The following is an 18,322-nucleotide window of genomic DNA, read 5'->3' on the forward strand; positions in this document are numbered from 1 at the left end:
AGAATAAATTTAAAAAGGTTTGCTTAATCTACCGGATTTGTTTTAATTATTTTTTATCTGCTGAATGCCAAGGGTGGAGCAGAAAATATATTCAAATGATCGGCCTCTAAATTAGTATGAGGTGACCTTACTGAGACATATAAGATTCTCGGATAAATAATGGCATACAATTACTTGTAACCATGTACCATTGCATCTACTCAAATGGTGTAGTATTTTATTCTCACACCTCAAGTATTAATTGAGCAGCTTTAAAAGAAATACTAATCCAACTCAAAAGGGCTCCCCAGTTTCTCTCTCTCAAATTATCTTGCCCTTTCTCAAGCTAATGCAGTACAAAGTAACTAAAGCCTTTCCTAACAGATTGCACAATCTTTGTGATCAGTGGAGGGAATGGCCAAATTTTCAGCTATCACAACCCTGGAGTAAAAACAAAACATTTCAAGGAAGGCTAATGTAGCACAGAAATAATAAAACCTAGGAATCTCATGTTCTTGCCCTACTTTTATGGTTTTTGCCATTGGCTAGTTCAGTCTTCCATTTTAAATAAACATCCTGCAAAAGCTTGTGCTTTTGCCATATCATCCACTCTAAATCTCATGCACGATTTTGTTGTGCTTCGCCAGTTCGACATCAATTTTAAAATCCTCACCCTGGTTTTCAAATCCCTCCATGGACTCACCTCCTCAAGCACGACCAGCCTTTGAGATCTGTGGGTGTGCCCACACCACACAGACTCTAACAATTTCAGAAGGCAGCTTATCACCACCTTCTCAAAGGCAATTGGGGATGGGCAATGCTGGCCTAGCCTGCAAAGCTCACACACCATTTATTAGAAAAATAATAATCTCTGCACTCTTCCCATTAAGCATCCCCAATTTTAATCTGTTCATCACTGTCTCCCTAACTTTTCCGTCTCAATCTTGCTCTCCTCTTGGATCGTCTGTCCCAATATTTCCTCCTGGTTTTTAAAAAAATAATCGCTCTTGGGAGACGCTTGAAACATTTTACTACTTTAAATGGGCTACATAAATGTATGATCTCATTGTCAATAGAGAAAATAGTTTCCACAATTCAAATCTACCTCCACTAAAGATCTTGGAATGGTGGGTGGAAAAAAAGTGTTCTTAACGAAATGAGGTTAAACTGTCTCAATGTAGTCCCACAAAAGCAAAAATACCACCGCGACCAGAGAATCCCACCCAAGGTCAATAGAGTCCTCCACTGTATGTGGCTTGTCCGTGGCGTTCCTGCGGCAGATGTGGTGGGGGAATCCAGCCCAATGTTTCAGGTTAGTGGCCTTTGTCAGAACTGCTCCCAAGATCTGGAGGTCTTGTCCAAAGGCATGGGTCGAAAACATTGAACTTTACTTCCTCCCTCCTCAGTTGCTGCTTGGCCTGCTGAATAATTCCAGCATTTTGGTCTTGTTCCAAGTGTTCGCAGGCTCCCAACACTGATGGTTAAACTCCTACTCTCCTGAAGGTCAGAAACCACAACGCCATTTTGAAAATATTTACAATGGTACACAAAGCTCATCAGAGGTGGCTAGCACATGTTGAAAAACAGAATTGAGAAACATCCAATGTCTGAAAGGCTTAGATTAGATTCCCTGCTGTAAATGAATATAACACATTATTGCCACATTCCTACAGATCAAAGATAACCTTGATGTTTTTATTTCACTTAACCCCAAATAAAGCATATAACTTTATTGTGCCGATTGTTGAAATTCAGTAAATATATAATTTCCATCACACTTGTGATTAAAAGGCAGACAAGTCAAAGAACACATTTTATTTTGAAGCTAGTAAATAATCCATAATTTTAGTATTGTATTTAAAAAGGAGCAATGCTAAACAGGTTACACATCTAGAAAGTCATTCATTACAGGTAGTACTACTACAGTTTATTTAAATATGTGCGATACAGCAACTTTGTGGGGGAAAAATCCATCACAGTGTCAAAAATTTCTGAGCAGTTTTGTTTACAGATAGTGGTTTCGCAAGCGAGTATTCCAGTGTTAGTTTACCAACTGGGCTCACTGGTAAGCTTTTCAACAACCAGAATTAAACCAACCATTTCACAGCTTAAATTACAATATTCAACAGTACAACAGTGTCAACAGTTGCAAGCAGCACCTCAATCACCGCAGTACTTATGAGGCTTTTATAGCTTTTGCAAATTAGTTCATGAATAAAAATGGATTTAGAAATTCATACAGGCTCTGATTGTAAGTAGACACTTCCAGAAGTGATATTTGGTGAAACAAAAGGAATTTAATATTAGGATTGTTTAAACAAAAAAAAAGATTTCCCTCATCCTCAATTACTTATATTTTATCCTTCATGTCAATCTTTGGTGTAGCCTCCTTAATTAATTACTGCAGAATTGGTGTTAGGCTGCAACTGTGAAGCTCTGGGACATTTCCTGTCTTGGAGCAGTGAACTACAAAGGTTAGAGATCAATTACATCGAAAGAATCAGGACTCGTTTATTGGATGGTGGCACATCTAACCTTCTATAGTCTGATTAGCAGAGGACCAAAATGTAAATTTATAAAACCAATTCTTAAAAAAAAAATGCTAAGCCACTCATGGTTGAAGCGGAGGAAAATCACCTCGAAGCAAACGTTTATACCATGGAAACACCCAACCTCTGATCTGCACTCAAGATTTATTTACATTGGAGGTGGTAAAAGATTGGTGGTCAAACTGTTTAGATTAGATGCTTTGGCACATGTGCCATTTGTGTCATTGAGATTATGCCTTTATCTCTTCACTTCTCACACAAGCAATTTTCTTTATAGTGAAACACTTACAACTTTGGATATTTTGCTAATAGGGGTGATTTACTGAGCTTATGGACTAAAAGTCAGCATTATCCATCAGATACAATGGCTGGCAGGAAAGCCCACTCTCAGCTTTAAAAGTGTAGCTGTTCAAACAGTATTGAGATGATACAGATGTCACTGGCCGAGACATTCAAAAGCTGCAAGGCGTGTGCCTAATAGTTCAAAATGGCAGGCGCTTTCTCTGCCAAATTGCACCACCTACAACGTTAGGGGTGGTCAGTATACATCCAAGGTGCACACACACATCCAACTGGTGATAGTCAGGTTTGTGACTGACAGCAGCATTTCAGGTGATGAACTGGCAAACCAGCGACCCTTAAGAGGGATCACTGCAGGTTGTCACCTGCCTTGTGGAACAAGAGTGATCCATCCATCCTGCATCTTCCCTGATTCGGTTGTGACCCAATTTCTAGGCCATTATATGTCTTAGTGATATGAAGGATATTCCCCGAGTGGGTATATTTTCTTCTGACACAATGTGTGCATCATAAAGCATCACATTGAAAAGAGAAAGTGCATCCTACAAACAGTCCGTGGTGAAGCAGAAAGTCACACTCAAGCAAGAAAAGTTGCCCACGCCACTTGAAAAGGAGCTTGAGACCAGACTTAGTGTGCAGGCTTTCTTCTTAACTAGTCATCAGCTAGGACCTTATTCAATTCTGGTCCAATTCAGTCTATGGTTTTCCAGCAGCTGGCGTTATCCAGGGCAGGGGAAAAAGGATGATGAATGACACTAGATTTTTCATCCCTGACCTGAAAACAGCCATGGTGCAGGTCAGGATGACACTTCCAGTCACAAAAGCTCTCTGAATGAAAGTCAAACTCGTGTTATTTATATACATCGTAATAAAACATGAATTATGCTCAACTGTTGCACAAACACAACTTACGGTCAGTTTCAGCCAATGTATCATTATTCTTATCTAAACAGTGCACAATAGTGTCAAATATACTATCCCAGGTTCAGACGAAGACAAAGAGTGATCAGGACACATACAAAAATAGAAATTTCATGTTTTGGTCCAGTCAACATAATTTTAACCTGCAAATTTGATTCCATTATTTTAAAGAAATAAAAAGATCATCCCACACTGCCACTGCTGCACATTAAAAACTTCCCGTGGGACGTTTCATTAAAACACTATGTATAAAATATATCCCACCATGCACAATAAGAACCCAGTGTCACATATTGTAGGAAGGAGCTGGGAATCATGGTTCATTAATACTCATAACAAAGGTGAGATATTAAAGCACTAGAATTTTGGATGGATTATGAACGAATCTCGGTCCCTAACATATAATACACAATTTACAATTACCACGCGAGGTGTCTGAAATGTAATTGACTTGGAAGAATACTTTTGAGGGGAGGGGTGAAATTAAATGAAATTAAATTTGCCCTTATTGTTATCTTCTCCTGCATCCCCAAAACACTGAATGCACGACTAAAAATACTCTGACAAACTGATGGGTGTAAACTAAAGCACCCTCAATTGTTCAGGAAGTAATTGTACTGTAATATGATATTGATCCATATGAAACAAAAATAGACAAAACAATTATGAAATTAGTGGTTGCTCAGGCTTAGTCACGGACTTATACTTCTTTGATATTTGAGGGGAGAATGTCTCTATTAACCTCAAGTTGTAAAGCAACAGTGGCAAAAAGAGTAAGGGGCACTTGATTCCAAACTTCTGCAGTCTGAGCTAGAAAACTCACAGCAATGACGTGGGAATGACTTGCTGTGATTCCTCACTCCCTCTGTGCATGGTCACGGCATAATGTCAATCCAGTTGCACTGTCATCAAACTTCAGCTCCACTGCCACAGGCTAGCCACCTCAAATTGGATTTTGAATTTCTAAAGCCACGCTTAAGTAGAAAGATAACCTATAATGGAGTTAAGGCAAATCACTCACAACGTGACAAGTATTTTAGCTCCATTCGTAAGGCTTTTTCTCTAAGGAACGGAGAATCAACGTTATAACAAATTAAAGAAAAGTAACCTCAAAGGGCAGACAGGTTTTCTTTCTAGTCAGTTGTCTTCATATTCCACGATAATGCATATGCTGATGATCATTAGTACATAAAAAAAAAGTGTTTTAAAATGTAAATATTGTTCACACCTAACAATCTGTGTATAGTTTTAGTCTCTGTAGGCAGCCTGGTGTGCAAGAGGTCTGTCATCATAAGAGCTGTATCTTTTCACATGTATTCTGCGCACGCGATCTCTAACTTCCAAAGCCTCTTCATCTTCGCTGTGCGATGCCTGACCGGATGATCGACTAGTAGCCTCCAACAACAAGTTATCAGGTACACGTGGCGTTTCATAAAGCAAGACATTTAACGTCTCTTCATAAATTCGTGCTTCTGGAAATTCAACCTTTAAAATTAAAAGAAAATTAAGACAATAAAGTTGCAAGTGCCAGCTGGTGGATTTGGCACATTTTCACCTGCATACATTTGCTTCCATGCTCAGGAGTAACGAGGTGAGACATCCCAAATCAATCGCAATCAGAATGCTCAGTCAGTGGCAAGGAGACCTTTATCTTAGTTGCCAATTCTCAAGCTGAACCCAGGTTGAGGTAAAAGGACAGTACCCAAATGCTTTGTGGCTACTAGATCCTTTTAATGTATCTCCCATCATATGCCAAACCAAAGCTAATTTTTATGAGGAGAAAGACTAAGATTCTGCTACCAAGCCGCAAAATACTACTGGTTAGGCTAGTCACATAGGGGGACACACTTGGACATCTCCAAGGTAATTTGCTGCTAATTACCTTTTCCCTTTTATAAGCTTGCTCACAGCAACTCAATGGAAAGAAATCCTTTGATCCCGATTGTGAACAAGAGAAAGGACTTGCCAAATTCCAGTATAGCATGTTGGAAGTATCATTGAACACAGCTTAAAAATAACTACCAGGAGACCAGACACAAAAATCTATTTTGTTTTACATCAAAGTATTGCGGAGGGTATTATACTACTGTATCAGTTTGTTTATACAGAGATCATCTTTTATATACCTTAGTTTGTTTCTTTTCTGTTGCATACACAATTGAAGTACAGCAAACCTCAGCAAGCTTGCGGCCCTGTCCATAAAATGACCAGCAACAGATCTCATCTCCCAAGACGTCCTTCATAAAAAGCACTCTTCCGTTAAATCGCAGGGATAGCTTGTCGAATAGTTCAATGTTCTTCAACAAATTGTCATCAGAGTTGCTGAGAAAACAGAAAATATCTGCTGTTAGCAGTGCAGAAACACTGATGCAGTGAAAGATTTTGTTACAATAGCAATTTGAAGGTGGTTTATTTATTAGGTTTTAAAGGTTTTTGAAGGTGGTTTATTTATTAGGTTTTAAAGGTTTTTGAAGGTGGTTTATTTATTAGGTTACAAAAGCCAAAGTGAGTATTTTTGCAGCCATTTCCGATGCTAAACATCATCTCTTAGGGATTAGTTTAAATCTTGAAATTTGGTTTTGTTCAAATGGAGAAACTGTTGTACATTCACCATGCACCTGATTATAATTTACCTAAACTTATCTGCATTCGGTTTTAGGGACAGGAACATTAGGACTTTTCAAATTGTGTGCTGCGTGCGTTCAAATACAACAGCAGGCTGTGCAAGACTTTTATTTTTGGGTTGCTTAGATGCATACCACAGTGTCTCTCGGGCCACGTATAAAGTTTAAATCAATATTTCAATCAGCGTGGACACATCTCAAGCTGTGAATACAAACAGACTTGTTCTGATTTAGGATTTACACACCAACAAGGGAACGGCACTAAGAATAGTCCTCAAACCTGCTAGCCCCCCCCCCCCCCCCCCCCCCCGGTAAGATTCAAACAGAAAATGAAGGAAATGCAATTGTCAGGGCAACAGGCTTTTGTGGCTTACAGATAAATTTGTTTGGACACCCTTCTATTAAAGGAGATGGCCTATTTTTTATCTTACTTATGTTTCATTCACACACGAGAAAAGGGAATTGTGGAAAATATCATGACTGTGGTGCAGTTCTGTGACTTCAGCAATAGTGTATGTTCCAAAGTATTTTACCAAGTCATATTTGAATTCATTCGGATATTTGTGTCCACATAAGAGAAGAAACAATTTCTAAATATTTAATTTGGAACCAAATATCAAAGCCCATTGCCATGTGGCCCATGTTGGCTGGTAAAGTGCATCACAACTAGTCACTGGAGAGCAGGGTGCCAGAGAAGCACAAGTTAGCTGCCGATTGAAAAGCTTTTCTGCTCGCTTTCCAAGTTGTTAGAATTTAATGTTTCAAAGCAGTAAACCTTATTGAGCATACGTGTTCATTCAAACCCCTCCCCACAACAACTACCCCCCCCCAACTTTCTTCATGAAGCATTCCTGAAAACTACAATGCATGTGTGCTAGATCTGATTCAAAGCAATAATGAAAAAAATCTCCATAAGCTGGTAATGCTACACGAATCAAACATAAGAGGCCACACGAATTAGAAGCTGCATCATACCTAGTATAGGAATATTTGTTGTTACTTCTGTTATGTAGCAGCTTCACAACTGGCTGTTGGTAAAGAACAAAGGCAGTTAGCTTGTATTAAGTGGTATGGAGTATGAAGACAGAGAAACGTTTTTTCATTACAAAAAAAAGAGAATCTTGTGACCTTAGCGCATGTTTCAATTAGTCGTTCTTCCTCCTTAGGCGAGGTGATCATGGGGATTGTGCACGCAACTTGACAGCATTCATTCTTTTCCTAAATCAGATTATAAAATGCAGAGATGAAAAGTCACCAATGAATGGAAACAAACACAAACTTTTCTTCACACAACTGTATTTTAGGAACAGCTAAGGAGAATGACATGCAGTTGCTACGGTGACCGCAATTCAAATTTGCGCCGAGTATTGCAAATGTGGAAAATATTTCGGCCGCACAAAAGAGACAGTGGAGGGAACTGTTGTGTTTTATTCCTAGATCATGTGTGGTGCATTGCTCAGTCTTTCACTACCAGCAGGGTATGCCAGCTGCATAGCCTCATCAACTCGCTACTTCCGCATCCACCACTGAGGAGAATTTTAATCATGTTACTGGAGATTTTTTAGCAAAAGCAATCCTTTTCTTTGTTCCCAGTGAAAGTCTATGAACAACTTTTAAAAATTCCTATCAGACACTTACTGCTAGAATCTACAGGCTTGCGTATCCAAGTATGCGGTCACTACTCGCGGTCTCACCTCTTTAAAGTTACTTTTCTAACCTTGATTGCGTCCCACACTGTGGAATTTCCACCCCTGCAGTAAAGTTTCTGAATTTCAAAAGTAGATAGAATCGGGTTTTGGGCAGCTTCCCCAAAGCTGAATGAATGAATTAGAATAATTTTGTATTCTGTGTTTCCTGAACAAAAATCTACAACAGCAATTTGAAAATATATATTTTAAATACATCGCCGTGGCATCCCATAACAAGGCAACTAGCTATCACGAGTTAGCATTCTGTGGGCCCGAGGTCGAATGCAACCCAGACTGATGGTGTGAAAACCTCCAATCATTGCTATCAGCTCTCGAAGTGATGAGTAAATTCAGTGCAGAGTTTCAAAATTAGGGGTCACCCTGATACGACAGAGATGAGGAGAAATTTTTTTCTCTCAGGTGTTGAGACTTTAGAACTCATCACTCATTTAGAAGGGGCTGGTTTAGCACTGAGGGCTAAACAGCTGGCCTGTAAAGCAGAAGGCCAGCAGCGCGGGTTCAATTCCTATACCAGCCTCCCCGAACAGGCGCCGGAATGTGGAGACTAGGAGCTTTTCAAAGTAACTTCATTTGAAACCTACTTGTGACAATAAGCGATTTTCATTGAATATCTTTAAAGTGGAGGTAGACAGATTCTTGTTAGTCAAGAGAATCAAACATTACCGGGCCAGAAGGGACCGTGGAACTGGAAATTCAGAAATCAGTCATGATCTTTTTGAACGGCAGAGCAGGCTCGATGGAGTGAATGGCCAACTCCTGCTCCTATTTTGTATGTTCCTATGCGTGCAGCTACTTTCAACCTATTAACCCAGTTCTATCACTAAATTAGTGATCTATATAAGGCTTTAGGATGGTGGGAGTGTGGAGCAGAAATATTCCTACTGATAGTGATTGTACATATGATTGGAAGTATGTGGTAGCATCCTGACAGAGTTAGGAGTAGTTTTGCTTCACAATAGTTACTGGGGCTTGATGCTTGTGCTGAGGCTGGAGAGTATGTCCCCACGATATTGAGAGTAAACTCCTAGCACTACATTTTATACCCATCTTCCACAATCAAATTAACACACAATTACATTTTATTTAGAAAAACTATTGTTGCGTAAAACAGAAAGACAGCACCTGCTGTAAATTACCTGCAAAGCAGTCTGACAGACATCTACTAGGCCCTGAATGAGGTAATATTTAGCCTCTGCCAACAGCTCCTTTATTTCCCGTCTACTCTTTGGAAGGTTAATCAAGTCATCCCGCAGGTAGTTCAAAACAGTGCCAAAATGTTTGCCACAACGGTCAATAAGAATCCAACCTGTTTGGAAAAATATGAAATATTTTACAGGAGAGGAGTATGATTCAAGGCAAGGATACCAACAACCAGAACCTAATTCCATACAAAAGGTAAAAACCAAGGACTCTCAGCACCCTACCCCCTAAATTACTTAAGTGAATACAGGATAAGCCGGCCATTTGGCCCATCTCGGTATAGAATCTGCTTTGTCATACACGATCAATTCACTATTTAACAGGAGAAAAGTTCTCCAAGGTTTCTTTGGATCCCTCAATCACAACGAGGAAGATTCCAGCATATCAAAGCTTAGAAACAAAATTATTTCTCTCTCTTTAGAGAGAAGATATTTCTATGGATGGTTCCTCCAATCACTTATTTATCTTTGTTCCTCACAGAAACAACCTGGCTCAGTTAGTGGTACTCTCAGTTCAGAAGGTTCTGGTTCAACCCATACTCCACAATCTCAGGACTCAACCTAGGTTGACACTCCAGTGCATCGCTGAGTGAAAACTCCCAAGACTGGATGTGTTATCCTTGGGATCAGCCGTTGAACAGAGACCTCAGTGGTTTGGATAAACATCAAAAGATCATCTGGAACTATTCAAAGAAGAGCAAATATTTCTAGAGTACCATAGCAAACATTCCTCCTTCAAGCTACATCAAAAACCTATTTGTTGATTATTCATCTTGTTACTGCGGAGAAGTAGAAAATAATTTGGTCATGCTGATTAACTTTGATTAAAAAGTCCAGTCAGTGTGACTGTACCAAGTTAGTTAAATTTGGGCTGCATCTTTGTGAATATGCAGTGACAACTGTATAGTCAAATAGTGCAGCTGTTCGCTGTGGAAACTTGACCTAAATTCTCTGGAGTTTAAAAGAATGAGACGTGATCTCCATTGAAATATAAATGTATGCAAAACACAAAAATAGTAGAAATAGGAGCTGAAGTAGACCATGTGGCCCCTCAAGCCTGCTCTGCTATTCAATACAATCCTAACTGATCCTCAATCTCAACTATATTTCCTGACTATTCAGCCTACCTCTTAATTCTTTGACACACCAAAAATCTGTCTACCTTAATCTTAAGTATATTCAACATGGAGTATCCAAAGGCCAATGTGTGTGTGTGTGTGTGGTGGGGGGGGGGGGGGGGGGGAGGAAAGAGAGAGAGAGAGAGAGAGACAGATACAATTCCAAAGATTGTCAAGTCTTTGAGTGAAGAAATTTCACCTAATTGTAGCCCTAAACTGGACCCTCCTCTTCAGATTGTTCCCCCGTATTATTCTACATTCGCAGTTTGAGAAAACAATCTGTGTCTGCATCGTCAAGTCCCTTCAGAATCATTTATATTTCAATGGCGATCACCTCTCATTCTTTTAAACTCCAGAGTATAGGTAAAATTTCCGCAGCAAACAGCTGCGATATTTGAATATACAGTTGTCACTGCATATTCGCAAGATGTAACCCAATGCAAATTTAGCTAACTTGATACAGTTAGACTGACGGACTTTTCATTGAAGTTAATCAGCACAACCAAATAACCATTATGCCACCATGTTGCTCCATGAATAACCTCAGTAGGTACAGGAATGGAACTGTGCTGTTGGCGTCGTTCCGCATTACGAATCAGCTAACTAGACAAAATGAAGAAATTTGAAATAACCTTTTTATGCTCGTGCCAATAATTTGTAACCATACCATCTGCAAGTAAATAAACTTGCTGCACCATCTGACTGATCCAGTGTGGCATCCTTTAAAAAAAGCAACTGCAAAACAATACTGGCCTGGCTTTCGGTTAATTTACAATTTTCTTTTTGGGGGTGGGGGAGAAAATCAGCAGATTCAATCCTAAAACTGGAAGGTGAAACTATTTCGTATTCTAGTCTTTTACAAAATTCAAATTAGTCTCTCCTTCCTCCAAGAATTAAAACTTCCAACATTAAATACCATTTGGGATATCTTTTCTTCAAACTTGGTGGTGTTCTATACTTTGGACTTTGGTAGTGGAGCTGGATTTTGCAACTTAACAAAATGTTATTTTGTTCCCATGCTCTATCATAGATCAGAAAGTTCTAATCCGGTGTGCAAGGCAGACTGAAGAATTTAATATTTGTATGTCATAATGCAACTTTGCAGACCTCAAATAACAACAGGAGAGTGCAACACTGTAACTGGTACACTTGCAGGCACAGCATATCAGTAGGTTAATATACCAATGATTTAACAACTTCACTTTGTAACTTTTCTTGCCTGCAATGCTCTCTACGGAGCTCATTGCCAAAGCATAATTTTTCCAGAGTCAAACACAGGCAAAAATTATTTCATTAAAACATCATGGTACTAATTTGAAGTATGTAACCTGCTAATCCCTGTGATTATTAAAACACAAACATGCAAAATTCAGTGCATTTATCTTGCTGTGTTTACTCGTATCAAACTTAAGACATGATTGTCATCACACCCACATGTGCTGGCCAGTTTTTAAAATAGATCAATATCAAAATTCAGTAATTGAAATGACTGCAGGTTACACTGGCCATCCAATTTGATTTGAGAAACTACTTTACAATTAAACTGGAAATCCTGCATTTACCTTATAGCATATAATAATAATCGTTATTATTGATTTTTATTATTGTCACCAGTAGGCTTACATTAACACTGCAATGAAGTTACTGTGAAAATCCCCTCTTCGCCACATTCTGGCGCCTGTTCTTGTACACGGAGGGAGAATTCAGAATGTCCAAGTCACTTAACACGCACGTCTTTTTGGGACTTGTGGGAGGAAACCAGAACACCCGGAGGAAACCCACAGACACGTGCAGACTCTGCACAGTGACCCAAACCGGGAATCGAACCTGGGACCCTGGCGCTGTAAAGCAACAATGCTAATCACTATGTTATCGTGTCACCCAATAAAATCAGTGGTCAATATCTATATCACTGGTGTTAAACGGCCCTGGCTGGACTCTTCACCTACATCAATCATTTCTAAAGAACTTTTGTTTGCCACACAAACTTACTTTTTCTTTTCAATGATCTGAGACTGGAAACAATTGCAAGCGCTCGGGGAGAAAAGCCCAAATTGCCACTTTTCCATTAATTCACAACATTGTCCAGCCAGGACATCTTTTGGGATATGCATGTTTGGGATACGCATATGCCGTGGGCGGCACGATAGCACAGTGGGTAGCACTGTTGTTTCACAGCTCCAGAGTCCCAAGTTCAATTCCCGGCTCGGGTCACTGTCTGTGTGGAGTCTGCATGTTCTCCCCGTGTCTGCGTGGGTTTCCTCCGGATGCTACAGTTTCCTCACACAAGTTCTAAAAAACGTATTTTGGACATTCTGAATTCTCCCTCAATGTGTCCGAACAAGGCCGGAATGTGGTGACTAGGGGCTTTTCATAGTAACTTAATTGCAATGTTAACGTAAGCCTACTTGTGACAATAAAGATTATTAGAAAAGCTAAAATAACTGTTTTGTTTACTTCTGGTGCAAGTAGTTAGATTATATTCACCTTCCTTGTCAGTGAGCACTTCCATTCTTCCACTAAACATAGCCTTTAGCATAGTATCATGTCTGGTTAAAATTTGAACAGTGGTGTAATACAGAGATCCGCCAACATTTAATCGGATGTACTTGTTCCCCATGCTCCCTCTTTTAAAGCTGATTGCCTTAGGTTTAGCTCCAGAAGACTGGTACAGTGATGTTAAGCAGGTGTCTCCAGACATGTCTCTCTGCAGGTAAATGGTGACTCTGCACACAGTTGGCTTAAGCTGTTCCGCCGTGGTTGGTGTGTGCAAGCCGGACAAAAATGAACGAAGATCAGGTTGCGTTCACAAATGTTCATAACATCTGCACCACTAAAAACAAGGAAAACTGATTAGTTGTACATGAAGAAAGCAGAAACAAACGGCACTTTCCACCCATGAGCGGATATTTAACATTTTATCTTCTCCACAGATACAAGGGATATGGAAAATCCTAGTCTGGTCAATGTGCTTTATGAAACACCCACAATCTAACCATAAACCAAGGGAGGAAGTGGGTAATTCAGCCCACAAGTGATTATGAAACATTTTTGGTGTTCAATTTTGCTCCCAAACAAGCCTTTCAGATTTCTTAGGTTAGATTTATTTATTCTTTAATATTAAGCCTGGAATTTCAGTTCTCTTTTTGCGCATGATGACATTCAATAATTAAGTATTGGCTTCTTGTATAGAAAATACCTTCTTCAACATAAAGACACGGGGCAAACAGAAATCCAGAACAAAGCAGTCTGATTGATTGGCACCCCTTCATCATCTACTCCTTCCAACGTAGTACACACTGCTGCCAATGCACGTCTATCTACAAAATGTACAGCACCATCTCAACAAAATGTCATTGACAGCAGCTTCCAAACCAGTCACCTCTACAACAGTGCCTATAATTGAAAAGTGTTTCATGATCAATAAAGTGCTTTGGATTATTGGAGGTTTTGAAAGGTACCACATTAATACAAGCTTTTTGTTCTTTCTAATGATTGAGATCTTGTTAGCAAATTAATCTCAATTCTTCACAAGGTGGTGCAAATGGTCTAAGCATCTCTAGGCTATGGAACAAGCAAGTAGGATTACTAATTCTGTGTAGTGTTGAATGGTCTCTTGGGTGGAGGACAGATTTTGGCTGGTCAGTAATGCTCTCCACAGTCAAAGTCTGACAATGTGAACATTTGTATGAGGAACAGAATCTGTATATGGATACGAGAGGGCTCCGCCTTACTCATGGAGGAAAAAAACCCAGCAAGAGTTAAGTGAAGGGGATAAAGGGAAGAAACAGATTTTTTTTGTGAACTTCTTAAACTACATAATGAATAATGAATGTTAAATGAATGGGTGAGTCAGACTGACGGCTCAGCAAGGTTTCTCAAGGTTGGAACACATATTTAATTATGCTGATGACTATCTCATACACTTTGAAAAATGAATGTTCAATTACACCCACGCATCAGAAGTCTGAAAAAGATGCAAGTAGACGAGTGGATTAAAAAAAATTATGTGGCATAATAAGATAATGTTCACTGATCAAACATATCACATTCCCAAATGGTTTGAACAGTTTGAAACCCTGCATGTGCTCCTTCACACAAACAAATGCACTTTTCACATTAGCAATTGTACAGCAAAATATTACACCTCTTCTTAGCTCAGCTCTGTAAACTGGAAGTAAACAGATTATATAACGGCTCAGACTTTATTCGGCTCGGTTAACAGCATTTGGCAGAAACAAGGGAACTTGCTGAATTTTATAAGATATAATGTAACATTGGATTAAAGCTCAAGGCAAGGTCCAAGAGACTTCAGAAGAGATACTACAAATAAATGTTTTCTCAGTTTAGATCAGCAGTCACTTTTGTCAAAGGAGCCCTAGGCATTTCAGCTCCTACAACACAGCTTCTAGGATTAAGAATGATAGGCGATCTCATTGAAACATATAAAATTAACAGACTTGATAGGGTGGATGCTGGGCAGATGTTTCCCCTGGATGGGGAGTCTGGAACAAGGGAGCATAGTCTCAGAATCAGATGTTAGCCACTTATGGCAGATGAGAAAATGTCTTCACCCACAAGGTTGTGAAGGTTTTGAATTGTCTACCCAGAGGGTGACAAATTACAGTTGTTGAGTACATTCAGACAGAAAAGGGCAGATTCCATCAAAAGGGTAGATTTGGACTCTAAAGGAATTGAGGATTCTGGGGATAGTGTGGAAATCTGGATTTGAAGTTGACAATCTAAGATGGTATTGAATAGTGCAGCAGATGCAGAGGGTTAAATACTCCTGTCCAACATTTTATGTTCTTGCCTGACACCTTATGGTCATGCAGATAAAACTACATCAAAGTTGCATGAATTTATGGCCTTTCCATTTTCCACCTCTAGACTCCAACCTCCACTCTTGGAACTCTTCATTCTTCTGATTTTGCCTTTTGTTGACCCCCCCCACTCCCTCCCTGACACCGTGCTTGCAGTAACCCATCTCCATGCTCCCAAAGCTATTCATCTCCCAACTTCCTCCAATTCTTACGACCCACATTCTTGGCCAAGCTTTTGGCCACCTCATCTAACATCTTCCTGTGGGCTGCGTGTTAACCTTTGTAGGATTATGCATCTGTGCAGCATCTCAGGACAGGTCTCTATGCTAAAGACGCCGTATAAATAAGAGTTGAAACACTCTTGGAATGAATCATGCAAGAGTAAATAGAAACCACCACACCTGTCCACCACATTAAGTTTCAGTATGTTCATTGTCCAGAAGGTCCTTTTCAAATTTGAGATTCACAGGCTCATACACTCAAATATTATTCCTGTATGTATTAAAACATTAATCTGCTCACTGAAAGAACTGTGCAATTTGAAATAGAATTAACACTCTGCAAACTTTCAATGATCACCATAGCACAGGTTATAACTAGTCTCAAATTTCAATCCAAAATGCGAGAAAATGAGCACATAATGTACATCTAAATACTAGCACTTGCAGTCATGCTTTACAAAGAACTTTGACAAAGGGTCACCTAAAACGTTAGCTCTTTTCTCTCCTTACAGATGCTGCCAGACCGGCTGAGATTTTCCAGCATTTCCTCTTTTGGTTTACAAAGAACTACTTTGGTGAGTCAATGCATTGAGAGAGAAAACAAAGGGCAGGGGTGTGGGATGAGTCAGCAGAGGTATAAGCCAAATGGACTCTTAAAATTCTATGTCAGTACTGAAGAGAAATAGAAGGATTATTAAAAAATAATTGCAGGAATATATTCCAACATTGGTTGATCAATCTCAACAGGATTTAATTTTCTTAAAAGTTATCTGATGACGAACCTGTTCATTGTTGATAACACATCTAAAACTATTGTAAATTCAGCTGATGTGTGGAATCTGTTCTGTAGCGGGTGGAAATAAAGCAAAGACAAAAAAGAAATGCCAAGTATTTCACTCCAGCCATCTCACCATTTGATAATTTCCCATTCCCAAACAGGCACTATTCTACTCAAATTAATAACCATTTATCTATTTAAAGTCAACTCAGACCAAAGTTTACATACCTGCTTTATTTACATTTATATCACACTTTTAACATAGCAAGATGTCTCAAGGCCATGCCCTAGAGAATTAACAGAATTTGGCATAAAGCCACATTAGGATTTGGGGGCAGATAACCAAAACAAAGCAGTAGGTTTTAAGTAGCTTAAAAGAGGGAACACAGGGCATGAAGCTACAATAACTAGCACTGCTGCCTCATGGCACGGAGGACCTGGGTTCAATCCCGGCCCCGGGTCAGTGTCCATGTGGAGTTTAAACATTGGATAAAAGCAAATTACTGCGGATGCTGGAATCTGAAACGAAAGAGAAAATGCTGGAAAATCTCAGCAAGTCTGGCAGCATCTGTAAGGAGAGAAAAGAGTTAACGTTTTGAGTCCGATGACTCTTTGTCAAAGCTCAAGGAGTTTAAACATTCTCCCCTTGTCTGTGTGGGTCTCACCCCGACAACACAAAGATATGCATGGTAGGTGGATTGGCCACACTACATTGCCCCCTAATTGAAAAAAAAAGAATTGGGCACTTTAAATTTAGAAAAAGAAAAAAAAGACAAAGTGAGGCAGAAAGGTTCAGGAACAGAAGGAGCATAGGGTTTGAGGACCACTGATACCATGGAGGGTTGTGAGGGTGAAGGAAACTGCAGGCATGCAATGATGCAAGAAGGATGAACATTTCAAAATAGAGGCACGGTTTAACCAGGAGCTAACGTTGGTAGGAGAGCAGGGTTGACAATGAATACAACTTGGCACAAGTTTGGAGGCAGGCAGAGTTTTGCATGATTCCAGGTTTGCAAATGAATAAAACATGGAAGGCTGGCCAGGAGTGCGTTGAAATTGCCGTGCCGAGAACTAACAAAGTCATGGACATGTTTCAGCAATTGAGCTCAGCCAGAGGCAGTCAGGTGATGTTACAGGAGGTGAAAATTGCCAATCCTGGCGGTGGCACGGATGTGTGGTGGGGAATCTAAAACCTGGGGAGACAAATGCAACATCAAAGTTACAAAGTGTGTGTGGTCCAACCTCAGAGAGACACACACAGTTGCTGAGGAGAGGGATGGAATCAGGGGCAGAGGGTACAGGGGCCTGAAGACAATAAATAGCTTCGGTTTTCTCAACAACTCGAGGGCATTTCCTTTAATGGAGTACACAGTGTGGTAACTCAGAAATAGTGAGGTAGAAACCCACCCATACCATACTGACCACTATCCTTTCCCAATTGAATTACAGCTCTGGAAGGAAGGGTTTAAGGGAGTTTGACCATCCCCAACCATTCCTCCCAGCTCCCATGGAGAACGCTAACTTGCTTCTATTGAGGAGATGCCTGGCCCCTGACCTTTACTTTCCCCTTCGCTTTGCCACCCCAGTTTGCTAAACTTTGCTCACTCTCCCCTCGCCCGAATGGGGCAGCTACAGTCTTTTTTAAAAATTTAAATCTAGTCCAACGGGTCCAGTACCTGCCTAAGTTGCCGTGCCGACCAGCCACACCACCGCTCCTCCCCTTCCGGTCCTCCGGAAGTTACATCACGTCGCCGCCAGCTCCGCCCAACGGCTCCCACCAGCCCATGCACGTGCGCGTGATTCCGTCACCTTCCCTGGCCGGCTTGCTGCGCACGCGCGTCCATCTCTCGCCTGTTTACTTGCGATATATCCCGAAGTCTCTCCCATTACATGGTGCTCCGCAAATGCAAAACAAAAGCACACGTGCCGCGTAGGAAATTATTAAGAGCCGTCAATAAATTATAATTTAATAGAGCGAGGAGTAAGTTTCGATTTCTTTTTATTCGTCTTACACTTTTGACAGACGGGTGAACTGAAGCTCCTGACTGGGGGACAAAAAAAACATTGCGCACGTTCCTTAGGCAACGACCTAATGTGTCAC

The 18,322-nt window shown here is 40.2% G+C and overlaps 1 protein-coding gene and 1 long non-coding RNA gene across 3 annotated transcripts in view; one reads left to right on the forward strand and one right to left on the reverse strand.

The window, feature by feature from the left end:
- Positions 1 to 10,118, forward strand: part of LOC119975025 — a 29,858-nt gene extending 19,740 nt beyond the window's left edge. The window contains exon 3 of the long non-coding RNA XR_005462636.1: positions 9,763 to 10,118. This is a non-coding gene — a long non-coding RNA (uncharacterized LOC119975025). The remainder of the gene's footprint in view (positions 1 to 9,762) is intronic.
- tnfaip1 (tumor necrosis factor, alpha-induced protein 1 (endothelial)) lies at positions 1,780 to 18,308 on the reverse strand. Of its 2 annotated transcripts, XM_038814478.1 has the most exons (8): positions 17,898 to 18,308; positions 15,624 to 15,714; positions 12,887 to 13,232; positions 9,219 to 9,388; positions 7,502 to 7,591; positions 7,349 to 7,401; positions 5,876 to 6,071; positions 4,998 to 5,234 (listed from the first exon to the last, which is right to left on the reverse strand). In XM_038814478.1, the coding sequence occupies exons 3-8, from the start codon at positions 13,098 to 13,100 to the stop codon at positions 4,998 to 5,000; spliced, it is 960 nt and encodes a 319-aa protein (XP_038670406.1). In that variant the 5' UTR covers positions 13,101 to 13,232; positions 15,624 to 15,714; positions 17,898 to 18,308. The 2 variants fall into 2 exon arrangements, with proteins under 2 accessions (XP_038670405.1, XP_038670406.1); XM_038814477.1 differs by lacking the exon at positions 15,624 to 15,714 and having other exon boundaries at positions 1,780 to 5,234; positions 17,898 to 18,307.
- Positions 18,309 to 18,322: the final 14 nt, after the last annotated feature.

Source organism: Scyliorhinus canicula, chromosome 12, assembly GCF_902713615.1.
Source record: "Scyliorhinus canicula chromosome 12, sScyCan1.1, whole genome shotgun sequence".
Lineage (NCBI taxonomy): Eukaryota > Metazoa > Chordata > Chondrichthyes > Carcharhiniformes > Scyliorhinidae > Scyliorhinus > Scyliorhinus canicula.

What these genes read in the sequence shown, in the direction of transcription:
- tnfaip1 (XM_038814477.1), bottom strand. Translation starts at nt 13,100, where the DNA reads ATGTCTGGAGACACCTGCTTAACATCACTGTACCAGTCTTCTGGAGCT. An exon ending in TCTGTCAGACTGCTTTGCAG is followed by an intron (nt 7,592 to 9,218) that starts GTAATTTACAGC and finishes AATCTGATTTAG; the next exon opens with GAAAAGAATGAATGCTGTCA. An exon ending in CAGAAAAGAAACAAACTAAG is followed by an intron (nt 5,235 to 5,875) that starts GTATATAAAAGA and finishes TTAATTTTAAAG; the next exon opens with GTTGAATTTCCAGAAGCACG.